This window comes from Rana temporaria, chromosome 5 (genome assembly GCF_905171775.1).
Source record: "Rana temporaria chromosome 5, aRanTem1.1, whole genome shotgun sequence".
In the NCBI taxonomy this organism is placed as follows: domain Eukaryota; kingdom Metazoa; phylum Chordata; class Amphibia; order Anura; family Ranidae; genus Rana; species Rana temporaria.
In genome coordinates, this window is record NC_053493.1 from 333,965,927 (window position 1) to 333,980,951 (window position 15,025).

At 43.5% G+C, this 15,025-nt stretch overlaps 1 protein-coding gene across 1 annotated transcript in view; it reads right to left on the reverse strand.

The window, feature by feature from the left end:
* ARFGEF1 (ADP ribosylation factor guanine nucleotide exchange factor 1) overlaps positions 1 to 15,025 on the reverse strand; it is a 232,892-nt gene that overhangs the window by 71,571 nt on the left and 146,296 nt on the right. Inside the window, exons 16-20 of the mRNA XM_040354367.1 lie at positions 13,169 to 13,374; positions 8,953 to 9,037; positions 5,780 to 5,951; positions 4,482 to 4,633; positions 1,924 to 2,052 (exon numbers count right to left, since the gene is read on the reverse strand). Of these exons, the coding sequence (XP_040210301.1) occupies positions 1,924 to 2,052; positions 4,482 to 4,633; positions 5,780 to 5,951; positions 8,953 to 9,037; positions 13,169 to 13,374 (744 nt within the window). The remainder of the gene's footprint in view (positions 1 to 1,923; positions 2,053 to 4,481; positions 4,634 to 5,779; positions 5,952 to 8,952; positions 9,038 to 13,168; positions 13,375 to 15,025) is intronic.

Below are 15,025 nucleotides of genomic sequence, written 5' to 3' on the forward strand. Positions count from 1 at the left end.
GGGATTTTAAAGAAAAAAATAAACTAGTAGATTGCCATTTGTTGCAGTACTAGCCGTTCCCATCTGTTATAATACTGGTCGACTCCCATCCCAAAGTACTAGCCATTCCCATCTGTTATAATACTGGTCGACTCCCATCCCAAAGTACTAGCCATTCCCATCTGTTATAATACTGGTCGAACCTCCCATCCCAAAGTACTAGCCATTCCCATCTGTTATAATACTGGTCGACTCCCATCCCAAAGTACTAGCCATTCCCATCTGTTATAATACTGGTCGACTCCCATCCCAAAGTACTAGCCATTCCCATCTGTTATAATACTGGTCGAACCTCCCATCCCAAAGTACTAGCCATTCCCATCTGTACAGTACTAGCTGGGATAAGGGGGAAGCATTACATTGAAGTTTCCACTCTCTCTTGCATGGGTTCAGTTTAAGATACCAACAGATATTATAATATAAGGAATTTTTATTTATTTTAGATAGAGTGTAGAGGGGTTAAAAATGGTCAGGGTTGTACTGCCATATGTGCCCCTGGTAGGGGATACACCCTCTATAACTGTCATGTTTACCTTCATCACCGAAAGTGAAAGAAAATCTTAAATTTTGGGGTTATCCCTAGAACAGCAGTTGAGGGGAAATTTTCCAATGAGGACTCCAATTCTAGTGACCCTGGTGACAACCAGGGATTGCCTCCCGCTTCCTGTTTTGGCTTTGGGATAGGAAGTAATGGAAAATCTCCCCAAATGACAAAAAAAAAAAAAAACCTGACTGGGGTTTATATGGGGTTATAATTATCCCTTATCCCTTACTCTTCCAAAATAATAATACAAAAGGTTTACCTTCGTTACACCTTTAGTGATGAGCAAGGATGAGCTCCGGCGTGTTCACAAAGCCCACGTGCAGAGCCCGTCAGAAAGTCGGCACTGCGCTGCGCTAATCACAGACAGGGAGACATTGTCCCGATGCGCGGCTGCAGAGATCAGAAAATGTCTCACTGCCTGCGATTAGCGCAGCGCCGACTTCCTGGCAAGCTCTGCACATGGACTTTGCGAACATGCCAGAGCTCATCCTTAGTGGTGAGCATACATTCACATTTAGTTTGTCTGCTAAATCTTACCATCAGAACCTCTAATCAATAAGGAGCAATGATTTATTGGAAGAAAATACAACTCCAAAAAAAAAAAATCTCCCAAGAAAAAATCTATCGACATTGGGGCTACTGAGCTTTCAGGGCATGCACAAACAATGCGACTGTCATTTGATCCTGCTATTATGGCATTTAAAGGGGAGGTTCACCCTAAAAAACACTTTCTCTAATTACACTGGCCCCCCACATTACAATACGATTATGCCTGTTATGTTTTTTTTTGATGCTGTACATACCTTTGTACAGCTAATTCACCCGTGGCTTCAGGGTTGCGAGTCCCGCGGGAGTGGGCGTTCCTAACATGTCTGTGATTGACGTTTTGACAAAAAAACAGCTCCCCCCCATCGCGTAAGCCGCGTCACGATTGGCGAAAGGGGCTGAACGGCGATGTGCAGGCGCAGTATAGCGCCGACTCGCCGTTCGGCTCCTTTCGCCAGTCGTGACGCAGCTTACGCGACGGGGGGAGCTGTTTTTTGTCAAAACGTCAATCACCAGCATGTGAGGAAAGCCCACTCCCGCGGGACTCGCAACCCCGAAGCCACGGGTGAATTAGCTGTACGAAGGTATGTACAGCATAAAAAAAAAACATAACAGGCATAATCGTACTGTAATGTGGGGGGCCAGTGTAATTAGAGAAAGTGGTTTTTAGGGTGAACCTCCCCTTTAAGCTGATTGTGGCTCTCCAGACAAGGGACATATGGAAACTAGAAAAAAAGCACAGCAACTACAAAGCAAAGTTTCTCTTGCTACGAACCAAGATAGGATCCTTTTACCTGTATACTGAAGATGCATGCAATTCTTATTGCACAGCGGATACCTTCCAAACAGAGAGAAGCCACTTCTGTATCGTCACAGTCTTGTAAACCCACACTGAAGGCCGCCAGAAATGGAGTCCACGCCAACTGCAGAGAAATTGAACATCCAGTTCAGACATGAACAATTAATAAGGCACACAAGTGACCTGATTTGGTTGAATTTAATTTTGAGCATTAGAGAGATTGATCTTTACCTATAAAAAGAATATCAAAGATATTGATATCTTAATATCTGAATGGTATAAGAAAATGTCCCAAAAAACAGTACTGCTATTACTTCATCTAGAAAAAGGCTAGCTGTCTCCGTGCTTAGCTATTTAATTCACAGACTTGAAAAGGGTATTAAACCAAAAATTTGAACATATACATGTTCTGGAGCAGTGATCCAGAAAGAATATGTAAACCCAACATTTCATATTCCTAATATGTGCCTGCTGTACCATGTACCTGCATGAAAACGTATCATGTTCCCTTTGTACTTATTTTGTGCGAAATCCCTGGTGTTCCTGCCCGTTCGTCTGCTTTCTAATAAAAACTGGTCACATTAGGCATGAAATCACAGTGTGTTCAGTTTTCTGGCTGTGCTGGAAGCTCAGCCTGATCTCCTCCAATGATCAGACTCGTCCTGAAACGCCCCCTGCACAGTCATTCACTGGGAAGATCAGTGCGTTGCCGTTTCTCCTCCCCCAGCTCGTATGCAGCTGAGAACAGAAGGAATGTTATCACTTTGGGGAAATGGGGGAAAAAGGTATTTATAATTATTTTTTTGTATCTATACACATATTTTACCTTTCATTTATTTTTAAAACTGAATTGGTTGTTTTACAAGGTGATCGTTTGGCTATCTTTGATTTCAAGTGATTGAAGACAACAAGAACTTTTTAGAAAAAGGACTCCACAATGGAAGTCTACATACTCTTCTTATCACAGATCTTTGGGAAAAATAGGAATCCTATAAAGGTTCTGCACCGACACACAACCAAGGGCAAGACGTTGGTCAAAAAGTCTCTACTAAATGCCTCTGCCTAAACATGAGTGCTACAATACTAGTCAAATGACTGGCTCCGTACCTTTGCGTCCTCCCTCCTCCCAGAAAATGTAAATTCTTCAGTGCCTAAATTATCATTAAGAGGGAATTTAAATGTGTGAAATTTACTTAATCACTTGCCGACCATCCGCGGCAGTTTTACCGCATGGCACGGCTGGGCGAAACTATGTTACGTTGCTTAGCCCTGTGGCCACTAGGGGCGTACACCTGCTGCTTGCCCCCCGGGGCAGATGCGAGTGCCCGGCAGGCACCCGCGATTGCTCGTGACACAATGAGAACCAGGAGCTGTGTGTGTAAACACACAAATCCCGGTTCTCTCAGGGGAGAAATGATTGATAGTCTGTTCATACAAAGTATGAACAGCGATCTGTAATTTCCCCTAGTTAGTCCCACCCCCCCCCCTTCAGTTAGAACACAGAGAGGGAACACAGTTAACCCCTTCCCTGCTAGTGACATTTTTACAGTAATCAGTGCATTTTTATAGCACCGATCGCTGTAAAATTGTCAATGGTTCCAAAAATGTGTCAAAAGTGTCCGATGTGTCCGCCATAATGCCGCAGTCCAAAAAGTGTCCGATGTGTCTGCCGTAATGCCGCAGTCCAAATAAAAATCGCAGATCGCCGCCATTACTAGTAAAAAGATAATAAAAATGCCATAATTCTATCCCCCATTTTGTATAACTTTTGCGCAAACCAATCAATATACGCTTAGTGTGATTTTTTATTTATTTTTTATATTTATTATAGCAAAGGGAGATTGTGTTTTTTTCAAAATTGTCGCTGTTCTTTTGTTTATAGCGCAAAAAATAAAACCCGCAGAGGTGATCAAATGCCACCAAAAGAAAGCTCTATTTGTGGGGGGAAAAAAGGACGCCAATTTTGTTTGGGAGCCACGTCGCACGACCGCGCAATTGTCAGTTAAAGCGACGCAGTGCCGAATCTCAAAAAGTGGCCCGGTCATTGATCAGCAAAATGGTTCGGGGCTGAAGTGGTTAACATTAAATGTGCCCATCAGTGTTGCTCTTAAAATAAAATATGGCCATCAGAGTTCCCCTTACCATAAAATGTACCCATCAACTTGCTACTTATTTTATGTTAAGGGTCACGCTGATTGGCATATTTTATTTTAAGAGCAACACTGATGGGCATATTTTGTTGTGCCCATCAGGAAAGGGGTAAAATCTTCCGGGGCTAAAGCAGTTAATGCCTATCATAACAAAATAATACAATAAAGAATGTCTTAGGGGCCAACACCTCACTTGAGTCATTTATACAGACCATCAAGTGTCTGCGATAATGGATAATACCTTTAGGATTATACAATAGGGCAATGCAATGAGCCATGATACTGTGCAAAATTGACACACTCCTAGCAACTAGGTAACCTCCAATCATAACAGAGCACTAAAAGATGTAGAGTAGTTGCTATGGTTACTGCATTTTGCACACTGTTCTAATCAATGTCTCACCTTGAACATTGGTCTGACATGCTCCAAATGAGTGGCACTTGTGAATGGAGCCTGGACATGACTCACTGCTTCCATTAAAGCCTTTGCGGTCCTTGCCATTTGCTCCATTTCCAAATTATACAGCAATCGTCTCTGCTTCTCACTGGCCACACCTGAAGGGGTTATCACAATAGAAGATTAATAAACAAAAGCTTTTCAAATTTAAAGACTAATGGTTCAACCACATTCACGGCTTTAATTTTTTTTAGTTAAGCAACACAAAACAAACATTTATATACTGCCATCAAACATGCCTAAAAACCTATAGCAAATTCTCATCATTTTTTCAAGCACTGAGAGTGGGAAAGATGTTAAGCTGCAGGTTGGCTCTGAATAGCGGTATAAACCTCACATAAATGCAGTGTGATAAATATTATTATTATACAGGATTTATATAGCGCCAATAGTTTACGTTGCACTTTACAATAAAAAAAGGGAGACAATATGGTTACAATACAATAAAATCCGAGAAGATTTAGAGTGCCCTGCTCAGAAGAGCTTACAATCTAATAGGGTGGGACAGGTGGTACAAAAGGTTGTCACTGTGGGGAATGAGCTGACGGAAATGTTAGAAGATTCGTTGGAGACGTGATGGGCTTCCCTGAAGAGATGTGTTTTCAGGGATCGCCTGAAGGCAGCCAGAGTAGGAGATAGCCAGATTGAGGTAGAGAGTTCCAGAGGATGGGAGAGGCTCTGGAGAAATCCCGAAGATGACCATGGGAGGAGGAGACAAGGGAGCTTGAGAGTAGGAGGTCTTCGGGGGAGCGGAGAGGACAATTTGGGCGATATTTGGAGACAAAATTGGTGATATAGTTTGGGGCAGGGTTGTGATGGGCTTTGTATGTTGTGGTTAGCCCCGCGATTTGAAAGCGCTGATGTGTCAATGGCAAATCGCGGGACTCGCATTTGAGAGGCCATTCATTTGAATGACACCTCAAATCACTGCATGGAACTGTCGCGCTGCAATTGCGACAAACACGCATCGCGAGAAGCACGTTGCTCAAAAGTAGCTCATGAACTTTTTTTGGGCGACATGTTGCCACGTTTGGAGTGCGATTTATCGCGCGGCTGACAGGCGCCGCGATTTGAGGTTTCATCGAAATAAATGGCATCTCAAATGCGAGTACCACGATTTGCCATTCACACATCAGCACTTTCAAAACGTGGGCAGATTCGTGGCAAATATGCCCGCAATTCCAAACGCTGAAGTGTGAATGCAACCTAAGGGAAGGCTTCATTTTAATGCGTTATTTACTCACTTGGTTTGGATGATTTAGTGGTGATTGAATGCTCTTTTGTTTCTTTCATTGAGATTTTTTTTCCAGCAATTTCATTGTAGATAGCAGACAGGTACTCTTCAGGTAGATCTTTGCTGTCATTAATACCGCGATTCATTTTGATGTACTGTTCTTTTGTCATTTTGTTCTTCACCTGAGTTACACATAGTAATAAAAAAATAAAAAATAAAAACCCAGTTTATAATGACTTCTATGTTTTATGGTCTGGTAACTGGAGAAAAGGCATCAGTAATAAATAACGATGTATAATAATAATAATAATAATAATAAGAACACAAATTTAGGCACAGTACTTTGCATACGCATTTGCCCCATTTTGGCTTTCTACCCATATTGGAGCATTACAATCTTAAAATGAAAAATGATTTAATTGGGGGATCTTAGGCCGCTGACAATCAATATTGTTGAAATGAGAAAACAAATAATGTACATATAAGCTAAACTGCTTTTATTGCATTCATAAGCATTTCCCCCTGCTGTTAAGCCTCAAAAAAGTTCTGTTGCAAGCAGCCGCTTGTGGAAGTCATAACTAGTTCATGGGAGTCTTCTGTGCAATTAAAGGGTCCCGTAATCTCAAAGTAAACCCGTTTCTGGAAGGCCCAATGTTTGTTGCAACTATCCAATAAAGTTTTGGAAAAGCACTGCTGTAATGTACTGTAAATCGCAGGCCGAAATCGCAAAAAAGTCGTACAGAAACTAGTTTTTGAAACCCGGGTAGCGCCGCAGATGCAGCGTCGCACCGATTAAAACGGTGCCATTGCCGGCAAATGCCACCGATTTGACATGTGATTTGTCATGTCAAATCACACCAGTGTGAACCAGGGCTTAACACTACAAAATGTGCGATTTGACATGGGATTTGGCATCTGCGACGCTGCACCGATTTCAAAAAGTAGTTTCTGTACTACTTTTTGCGATTTCGGCCCACGATTTACATGTAATCGTGGCCGAAATCGGGACAGGCAAGCGGGAGTGAAATCGTGCGAGTTCAGCTAAACCAGTGATATGCAATTAGCGGACCTCCAGCTGTTGCAGAACTACAATTCCCATGAGGCATAGCAAGACTCTGACAGTTACAAGCATGACACCCAGAAGCAGAGGCATGATGGGACTTGTAGTTTTGCAACAGCTGGAGGTCCGATAATTGCATATCCCTGAGCTAAACCCACACAGCTTCACTTCCGCAGCTCAGTGTGAACCTGGGCTAAAGAATACTTCTACAAAACACTGTGGGGCAGATCTACTAAAACTGGTGAACTCAGAATCCTGGTGCAGCCGACCATGGTAGCCAATCAGCTTTTAACTTCAGCTTGTTCAATAAAGCTTTGGCAATTAAACCTGGAAGCTGATTGGTTACTACGCACAGCTGTACCAAATTCTACACTCTCCAGCTTTAGTAAATAACCCCGTAAATGTATACATTTCAGAGCTTTTTAATAGATTATTAACACGGAAATTCAGATTCCTATACACGTCCTGTCCAGTAACTGTACTGAACATTACAGTCAACTGAGAAAACCAGTTCTAATTTTGCACTTTATAATCCATTGTTTGCATCAAAATTCACTTAAAATGCAGTTTGCTACAAAACTGGCAATCGGCAATGCAGGGGGTAGAATTCTCGGTCATGTGGTATTATAATCAACAGGCGCCTCTTTAGCAAATCCCTTTACTGGCTGCAACATAGGACTCTTAGGCCCAGATTCACGTAGGAGAGCGCATCTTTGTGCGGGCGTAACGTATCCTATTTACGTTACGCCTCCGCAACTTTGACAGGCAAGTGCTGTATTCACAAAGCAAAGTTGCAGCGGCGTAGCGTAAATAGGCCGGCGTAAGCCCGCCTAATTCATACGTGTAAGATGTGGGCGTGTGTTATGTAAATTTATTGTGACCCCACGTAAATTACGCTTTTTACGAACGGCGCATGCGCCGTCCGTGAAAGTATCACAGTGCGCATGCTCCAAATTAACCCGCAAAAAGCCAATGCTTTCGACATGAACGTACATGACGCCCAACCCTATTCGCAAACGACGTAAAACATGAAAAAATTTACGCTGTTCCGACGTCCATACCTAACATTGGTACGCCTCATCTACGCCTCATCTATGCCTCATAGAGCAGGGGTAACTTTACGCCGGAAAAAGCCTTACGTAAACGGCGTATCTGTACTGCGACGGCCAGGCGTACTTTCGTGAATAGGCGTAGCTAGCTAAATTAACTATTTCTAGGCGTAAATCAGCGTACACGCCCCTAGCGGCCAGCGTAAATATGCAGTTAAGATACGACGGCGTAGGAGACTTACGCTGGTCGTATCTTATACAAATTCTGGCGTATCCGATTCTTTGAATCAGGCGCCAAGATACGACGCCTCAGACTCAGAGATACGACAGCGTATCTGGAGATACACCATCGTATCTCCTACGTGAATCTGGGCCTTAGTCTATTTCCCTCGTTGATCAGCTGCCATGCTGGCTGCATATAGCTGTATACAGGCATGTTCCAATGATGAGTGGAGGAAAAAAAAACAGACATTTAGTCAGCCCATTATAATTGTGTTGCCCTGCAGTCTGGCTTGACTGCATCCCAACTAGCCGCTAATGAAGAGAACAGAATTGACAAGGAAAACACTGTTCATGAAACCGCCAGTACTTTTCTGGACACCGTGCACCATCCAAAAATAAATGCAGTTATTTTCACTTGTTTAGCCCATGAGGTGGTAAACAGAAAATATGGATGTTCTCGAGTTCACACAAACACGACTGGAAATTTACTTAGATGGATGCAATAGTAAATTACAGCTGTCAGAAAATGTGTCTTCTCAGTGTGATAGCTCCAGCATAAAAAATACATAAAAAGGGTTTATTCTTTACCCAATTTAATCTTACCTACTACAATTGCCACTATATATGATACGTTTATTACAATACATGTGAAATGAGCTACATACATTTTATAAACTGCATATGAAGAAAGAATAAGGTTACTGAGAATAAAACTAATTTTTAAGCATATTTCTGTTTGCACATATACTAATCTTAATAAATACTCCTTACAACACAGACCTAAGATACAATGATTGCACTGTTCTCCTCTGGGTCACACCAATTATATTATTATATACATTTTCAACATACCTGAGGGCTATGTAGATCTGTCGTCAACATGATAATTGAATAGGCCAAAACATAAGCAGTGTCTGCACTGGCAAACAAAGTTTGCCTAAAAAAAAAAGAAAAAAACAAACAAAAAACAGATTAACATGATTGTTAGTGAATTTGTTAAAAGTGTTAGGTCAGGGATTGACAAATTTGCTTTAGTTCAAGTTTTTTCTCCCTAGCATTGCTTTGTTTTCAGCGAATTAAGTGTCAGATCTTGGATTTGCACATGGATGGGAATGAAACCGGGCACATGCTGCTGGATGGGACGGCTTTCTCACTGTGTGGTCTTTGGGGATGCATGCCCCTCTGGGGCACCCGGGATGTGGGGATTGGACATGGGATTTTTGGGGCTGGGGTTTTTGGTGTGTGTAGCATGCTGTGAGGGCTGGACTCTGCTCACCTCCCTACTGGGATAGCCCTCTGCACCCCCGCAACACCACAAGGCACTATCCCACCGCCACCCCCTCCCCCCCCCCCCCCCCCCGACACCACAGGACACTCCCTGCAACAAGATAAAAAATAATACAACTGAATAGTGCAAAATAGAGAGTGGGTGATGATCACACAATGAAAGACAGTAATGTCTCTGGATTGCAGCCCCTGCAGCATCCACAAAGCCAGTCTTCAAAATCTCCATTTGTCTGCTTGCATTTGGCGAGTGGAAATATACCGAAGGCAAGTGTGGAGCCGTGGAGGGGGGGGGGGGGGGTTAAGCAGGCGGGGTTGAACAGGAGCTTTATCTCCTCCCCTTAGCTCGCACTTCACACTAAAAACCCTTCTCCTTCGCTCATTGGCTGCCTCAGACGCCTATCATCAGTGGCGCAGTGTGGGTGGGGGCAGCTGGGGGTATGGCCTCTTGCAATGTCCGGTTCAGTAGTGGCGAGAGGGCGGCACAACGGCGTCCTCAGGGTGCAGGTATCGCCACATATTTATCCCACAGCCTCCTTGACTCTGAAGAGGCACACAGCAGCATCCCCAGAGTCACAAACCCTGGGCTCTGCTCCTCCTCTCTACTTCAGCATCAGCAGTGAGACCCATGGGACGAGGATGGGCGGGAGGCGCAGGCTGCCAGGGAGCCGCTGAACGCAGCAGCAGAGCACCTCCAGGATCAAGTTTATTATTAAAGGTACCAGGCATCATACACTGATACACAGACCGACATGCAGACACAGACTGGGATAGGGGCCGATGAGTGACTGCAGATAGGGAAAGGGCTAAGGGTCCCTTTCACTCAACTCACCCCCCTCTCTCTCTTCTAGCCCCTCTCTTTCTGTCTCAGACCATTTCTGTCAGCCCCCTCTCTCTCTCTCTCTCTTAGCCACCCCATCAGACCCCCTTCTCTCTCAGCCCCCCACTGACTCTCTCAGCCAATTTATAAGGGTGTGCTGTGGGGCGGGGTAGGGGCAGGATTTGGGTAGGGGCTGGGATTGGGTGGGGCAACTAGCAGCGAGTAACTCTTAAGGCCTGGCTAGTAGCTCAGACCCCAAAATGTTGAGCCCTGCACCAAGCCACATTTCATCTGCTTCACAGTGCGGCATCCACAGGCTCACAAATTAACTTTCTGAACTCCTGTTCCTGAGGCTTGCTAGGGAACAAGGACTGATGATATGCCCGTTTCTGCTCATCCTCGTGAGTGCATTTTAACGCTTTGCTTACCAATTGTTTTTAATAAATTGATACACTTACATGGCGGTACCTTCTATTTGTCACTCCTCTGCCCCCCCTAAAACCACAAGATACCCCTTGGCACCCAACTGACACCACAGGATACTCCCACACATGTACTGATACCACAGAAAACCCCCCTGCTCTGTGACACCTCCTGACAACATAGGATAGCTTACACACAGAGAAAAGTTTGTATCAAGGGACCAGATAGTGATAGAGGTTTCTGGCCTGTACAAGGAAGGGGTGTGCTGTGTGTTCGGTACTCTCTGGCGGCAGGAGGTGTGAGGGCATCAGAACAGGAGCTATCCACTCGGGCGGTGGGAGTTGCTCATGCTTTGTGCCGGCAAAGGATGGGCTGGCAGGGGGCCCTGGGACATGGTTTCTAGTCACTGGGGTGACCTAGGATTTATTGAGCCCTGTTTTAGTGTATAGACAGCCTAAGGGTGCTGCCAAAGACTCCAGCCTTGCCTAATTGTAGTAAGGGACCCGTTTCCACTATGTAAACATCTGTTTGCCTACGTTCCCCAAAGTGTGTGTATAAATAAAAGATCAAATTACTGGGGCACCCCTAGTTTAGTGCAATTTTATAAAACTGGCTAAATATTCCAGAGAGACTTGATACTTTGAGGGAAACTTTTTTCAATGAATGCAAAAATGCATAGTATTCACAGACATTTAAATAAAGATGACTTTAGAGAAAGATGGATGCACAATGCCCATGTCTTCAGACCACATAAAAATGCCTAACAGTCTCATATAGGCTCTCAACCTTTTCAACACAGATAAACACTTGAAGTATTTTTCCAGTCTCGGGGGAACCTGTGCTCAAAATTTCTGTACCTACAACTCATAATACATTAGTGTGATGGTCAGTGGGAAGAATGTTCCTTACATCTATGGTCAGTGGGAAGAATTACCCCCTTATAGATAGCTAAAAGGATCAATGTCAGTGGGAACTTATCGGAGAGTCAGAAATTGCTCAATGAGCCACTAGCAACCTCTGGAGGAACCCTGCTCTAATAAGTAGATTACATTCTGCCAACAGACAATCATTAACCACTTCCATACCAGGCACTTATACACCTTCCCGCCCAGACCAATTTTTAGCTTTTAGCGCTGTTGCACTTTGAATGACAATTGCGTGGTCATGCTACACTGTACCCAAACTAAATTTTTATCATTTTGTACCCACAAATAGACCGAAAATTTAGAAAAAAATTATTTTTTTTTGTTTCTGTTATAAAACATTGTAAATAAGTAAGTTTTCTCCTTCACTGATGGGCACTGATGGTACTGCACTGACGGGCACTGATGGGCACCGATGAGGTGGCACTGATGTGGTGGCATTGTGGGGCACCAATATGCGGCACTGATGGGCACTGATAGGCGGCGCGGATAGGCGGCATGGATGGGCGGCACGGATAGGTGGCACAGATAGGTGGCACAGATAGGTGGCACGGCTGGGCACCGATAGGCGGCACGGATAGGCGGCACGGATAAGCGGCACAGATGGGCACGGATAGGTGGCACAGATAGGCGGCACAGATGGGCACGGATAGGCGGCACAGATAGGCGGCACAGATGGGCACTGATAGGTGGCACGGATGGGCATAGATGGGCACTATAGCATGTGTTGTACTAATGGATGCCAATCAGTGCCAAACAATGCCTGCCAATCAGTGATGCCCATTGTGGGCACTGATTGGCATCCATTGCAGCACTGATTGGCATCCATTGCGGCACTGATTGGCATCCATTGCGGCACTGATTGGCATCCATTTTTTGTGTCCTCCTCAACCCTGGTGGTCTAGGGTGGCAAACTTTTTAATTCTAATCCCTGGTGGTCTAGTGGGCATCCCTGGTGGTCCAGTGGGCATCCTCGGGGGGGGCTGTGCTGATAATCGATCAGCACAAACCCCCCCCTGTCACAGGAGCAGTCGATCGGTTCTCCTCTACTCGCGTCTGACAGACGCGAGTGAGGAAAAGCCGATTACCGGCTTTTCCTATTTACATCGTGATCCGCCGTGATTGGACACGGCTGATCACGTGGTAGAGAGTCTCCGTGAGAGACTCTTTACCTTGATCGGTGTTGCGGGGTGTCAGACTGATACCCTGCAACAACGATCGCCGCGATGCGCGCCCCCGGGGTCATATGACGTCCAGTCAGGATTCTACAACCACTTTGCCGACGTCAATTTGTCATTGGCGGGCGGCAAGTGGTTAAACAGTAACGCAATCAAAACAAAATTCTAGGAAATACTTCATGCACAACCCTTCATTCATGTTTCCAGCAGCCATACGCAGTGAGGTCCTCCCTGAAGTCTACCTTTCATCCATGTGTCTATGAAGGCATTAGTTGTCCCGCAAATAAGTCACTCTTGCCTTCAAGATCACTTGCAAATCTTTCTCATATTTCAAAACACAGAGAAGTTAACCAAGGTAGTTTCATCTAATCATATTTCATGCTAGGAAACAAAGAGTTATGAATGAGCCTATATCAAGTATGCAGATATGTAATACACACCCTTGATTACACTCTAAATATCGAGCAGCAAACTTCTCCATCAAACGGTCAATTTTCTGAGCTTCACCAGGAAGACGGAATCCTTCCAGGAACATTCGGAGGGCAGACACAAAGTCTTTCCCTAAAAAGTCATGTTGATCGACATATGCATACATCACTTCTTTATTAAACCTATCGTTATCTCCTAGGAATTCTCCAACCTGAGTCTGTAAAAAAAAAAGCCAAACACAGGTTTTTTTTATTATTGAGCAGATTACAACTGGAAATGAAAAACTGTAAAACTTCTGTTTTTATGCTGTTTGTGTCACTGTTGGGGATATTTTCCTTCACTTTATATTTGGTAACTGAAATAGAAAATAAAAAATATTTCCTTTTTTGTGGGAAGGGTTATAACCTCTGTCCAGTTTATCTGTTGTTCGCTCACTTTTGGTGAACAAAAACAAAATAAAAAAACAGAAGAAGTGAGACAATCTCCACTAAAGGGGCACAGACGCAATAACTTGGCACCTTCTCCACTTTGTCCAAAAGTAAGTAGAAAATGTTTTTGGCTACAGATGGAAAGGACACCGGCACAGAGTGCTGTGCTGTTTGGAATGCTTTATTCATCACAGGGTAAAATCTTCATACATGTAAACGTGTAAAATCTTCATACATGTAAACGTGTAAAATCTTCATACATGTAAACGTGTAAGCATGGAAGCCATGTGTTGAATAAAGCATTCCAAACATCCTGAGATCGGGTGTCGGTGTTCTTTCCTACATTTTATTTTTATGAAGATTTTTGGATCGTTTAATTTTTTTTTAAAAAACATCCAAGTGGAAATGAAAGGCAACGTTTTTAAATACAGATATGCTACACGTGTCATTTTTATACATGAATGGATATAAAAATCATCTATACATTTCAACCTCAAATGTTGCTTCTTTGTAACCATTGTAACACTGGTGCATTCTATAAATTGCATGTGTTTGGGCCAAAATTATTTTTCCCCCCCATGCAAAAGTAGGGTGGTTACTTCTCCCAGCATTTTTTTTTTTTTACCTATTACGGCTCAAGCACTGATCATGTGACTGTTTTAGCAGACAGATGCTCCCACTTAAAGCAGAGCTCCAGTAATTTTTTTGTGTTTATTAACCACTTAAGCCCCGGACCATATTGCTGCCTAAAGACCCAAGGGGTTTTTACAGTTCAGGGCTGCGTCGCTTTAACAGACAATTGCGCGGTCGTGCGACGTGGCTCCCAAACAAAATTGGCGTCCTTTTTTCCCCACAATTAGAGCTTTCTTTTGGTGGTATTTGATCACCTCTGCGGTTTTAATTTTTTGCGCTATAAACAAAAATAGAGCGACAATTTTGAAAAAAATTCAATATTTTTTATTTTTTGCTGTAATAAATATCCCCCAAAAACATATATACATTTTTTTTTCCTCAGTTTAGGCCGATACGTATTCTTCTACCTATTTTTGGTAAAAAAAAAACACAATAATCGTTTATCGGTTGGTTTGCGCAAAATTTATAGCGTTTACAAAATAGGGGATAGTTTTTTTGCATTTTCATTTTTTTTATTTTTTTTTACTACTCATGGCGGCGATCAGCGATTTTTTTCGTGACTGCGACATTATGGCGGACACTTCGGACAATTTTGACACATTTTGGGGACCATTGTCATTTTCACAGCAAAAAATGCATTTAAATTGCATTCTTTATTGTGAAAATGACAGTTGCAGTTTGGGAGTTAAACACAGGGGGCGCTGTAACATTTAGGGATCACTGTGTGTGTGTTTACTAGTGTAGGGGGGTGTGGCTGTAGGAATGACATCATCGATCGGATCTCCCCTATAAAGGGGATCACCCGAT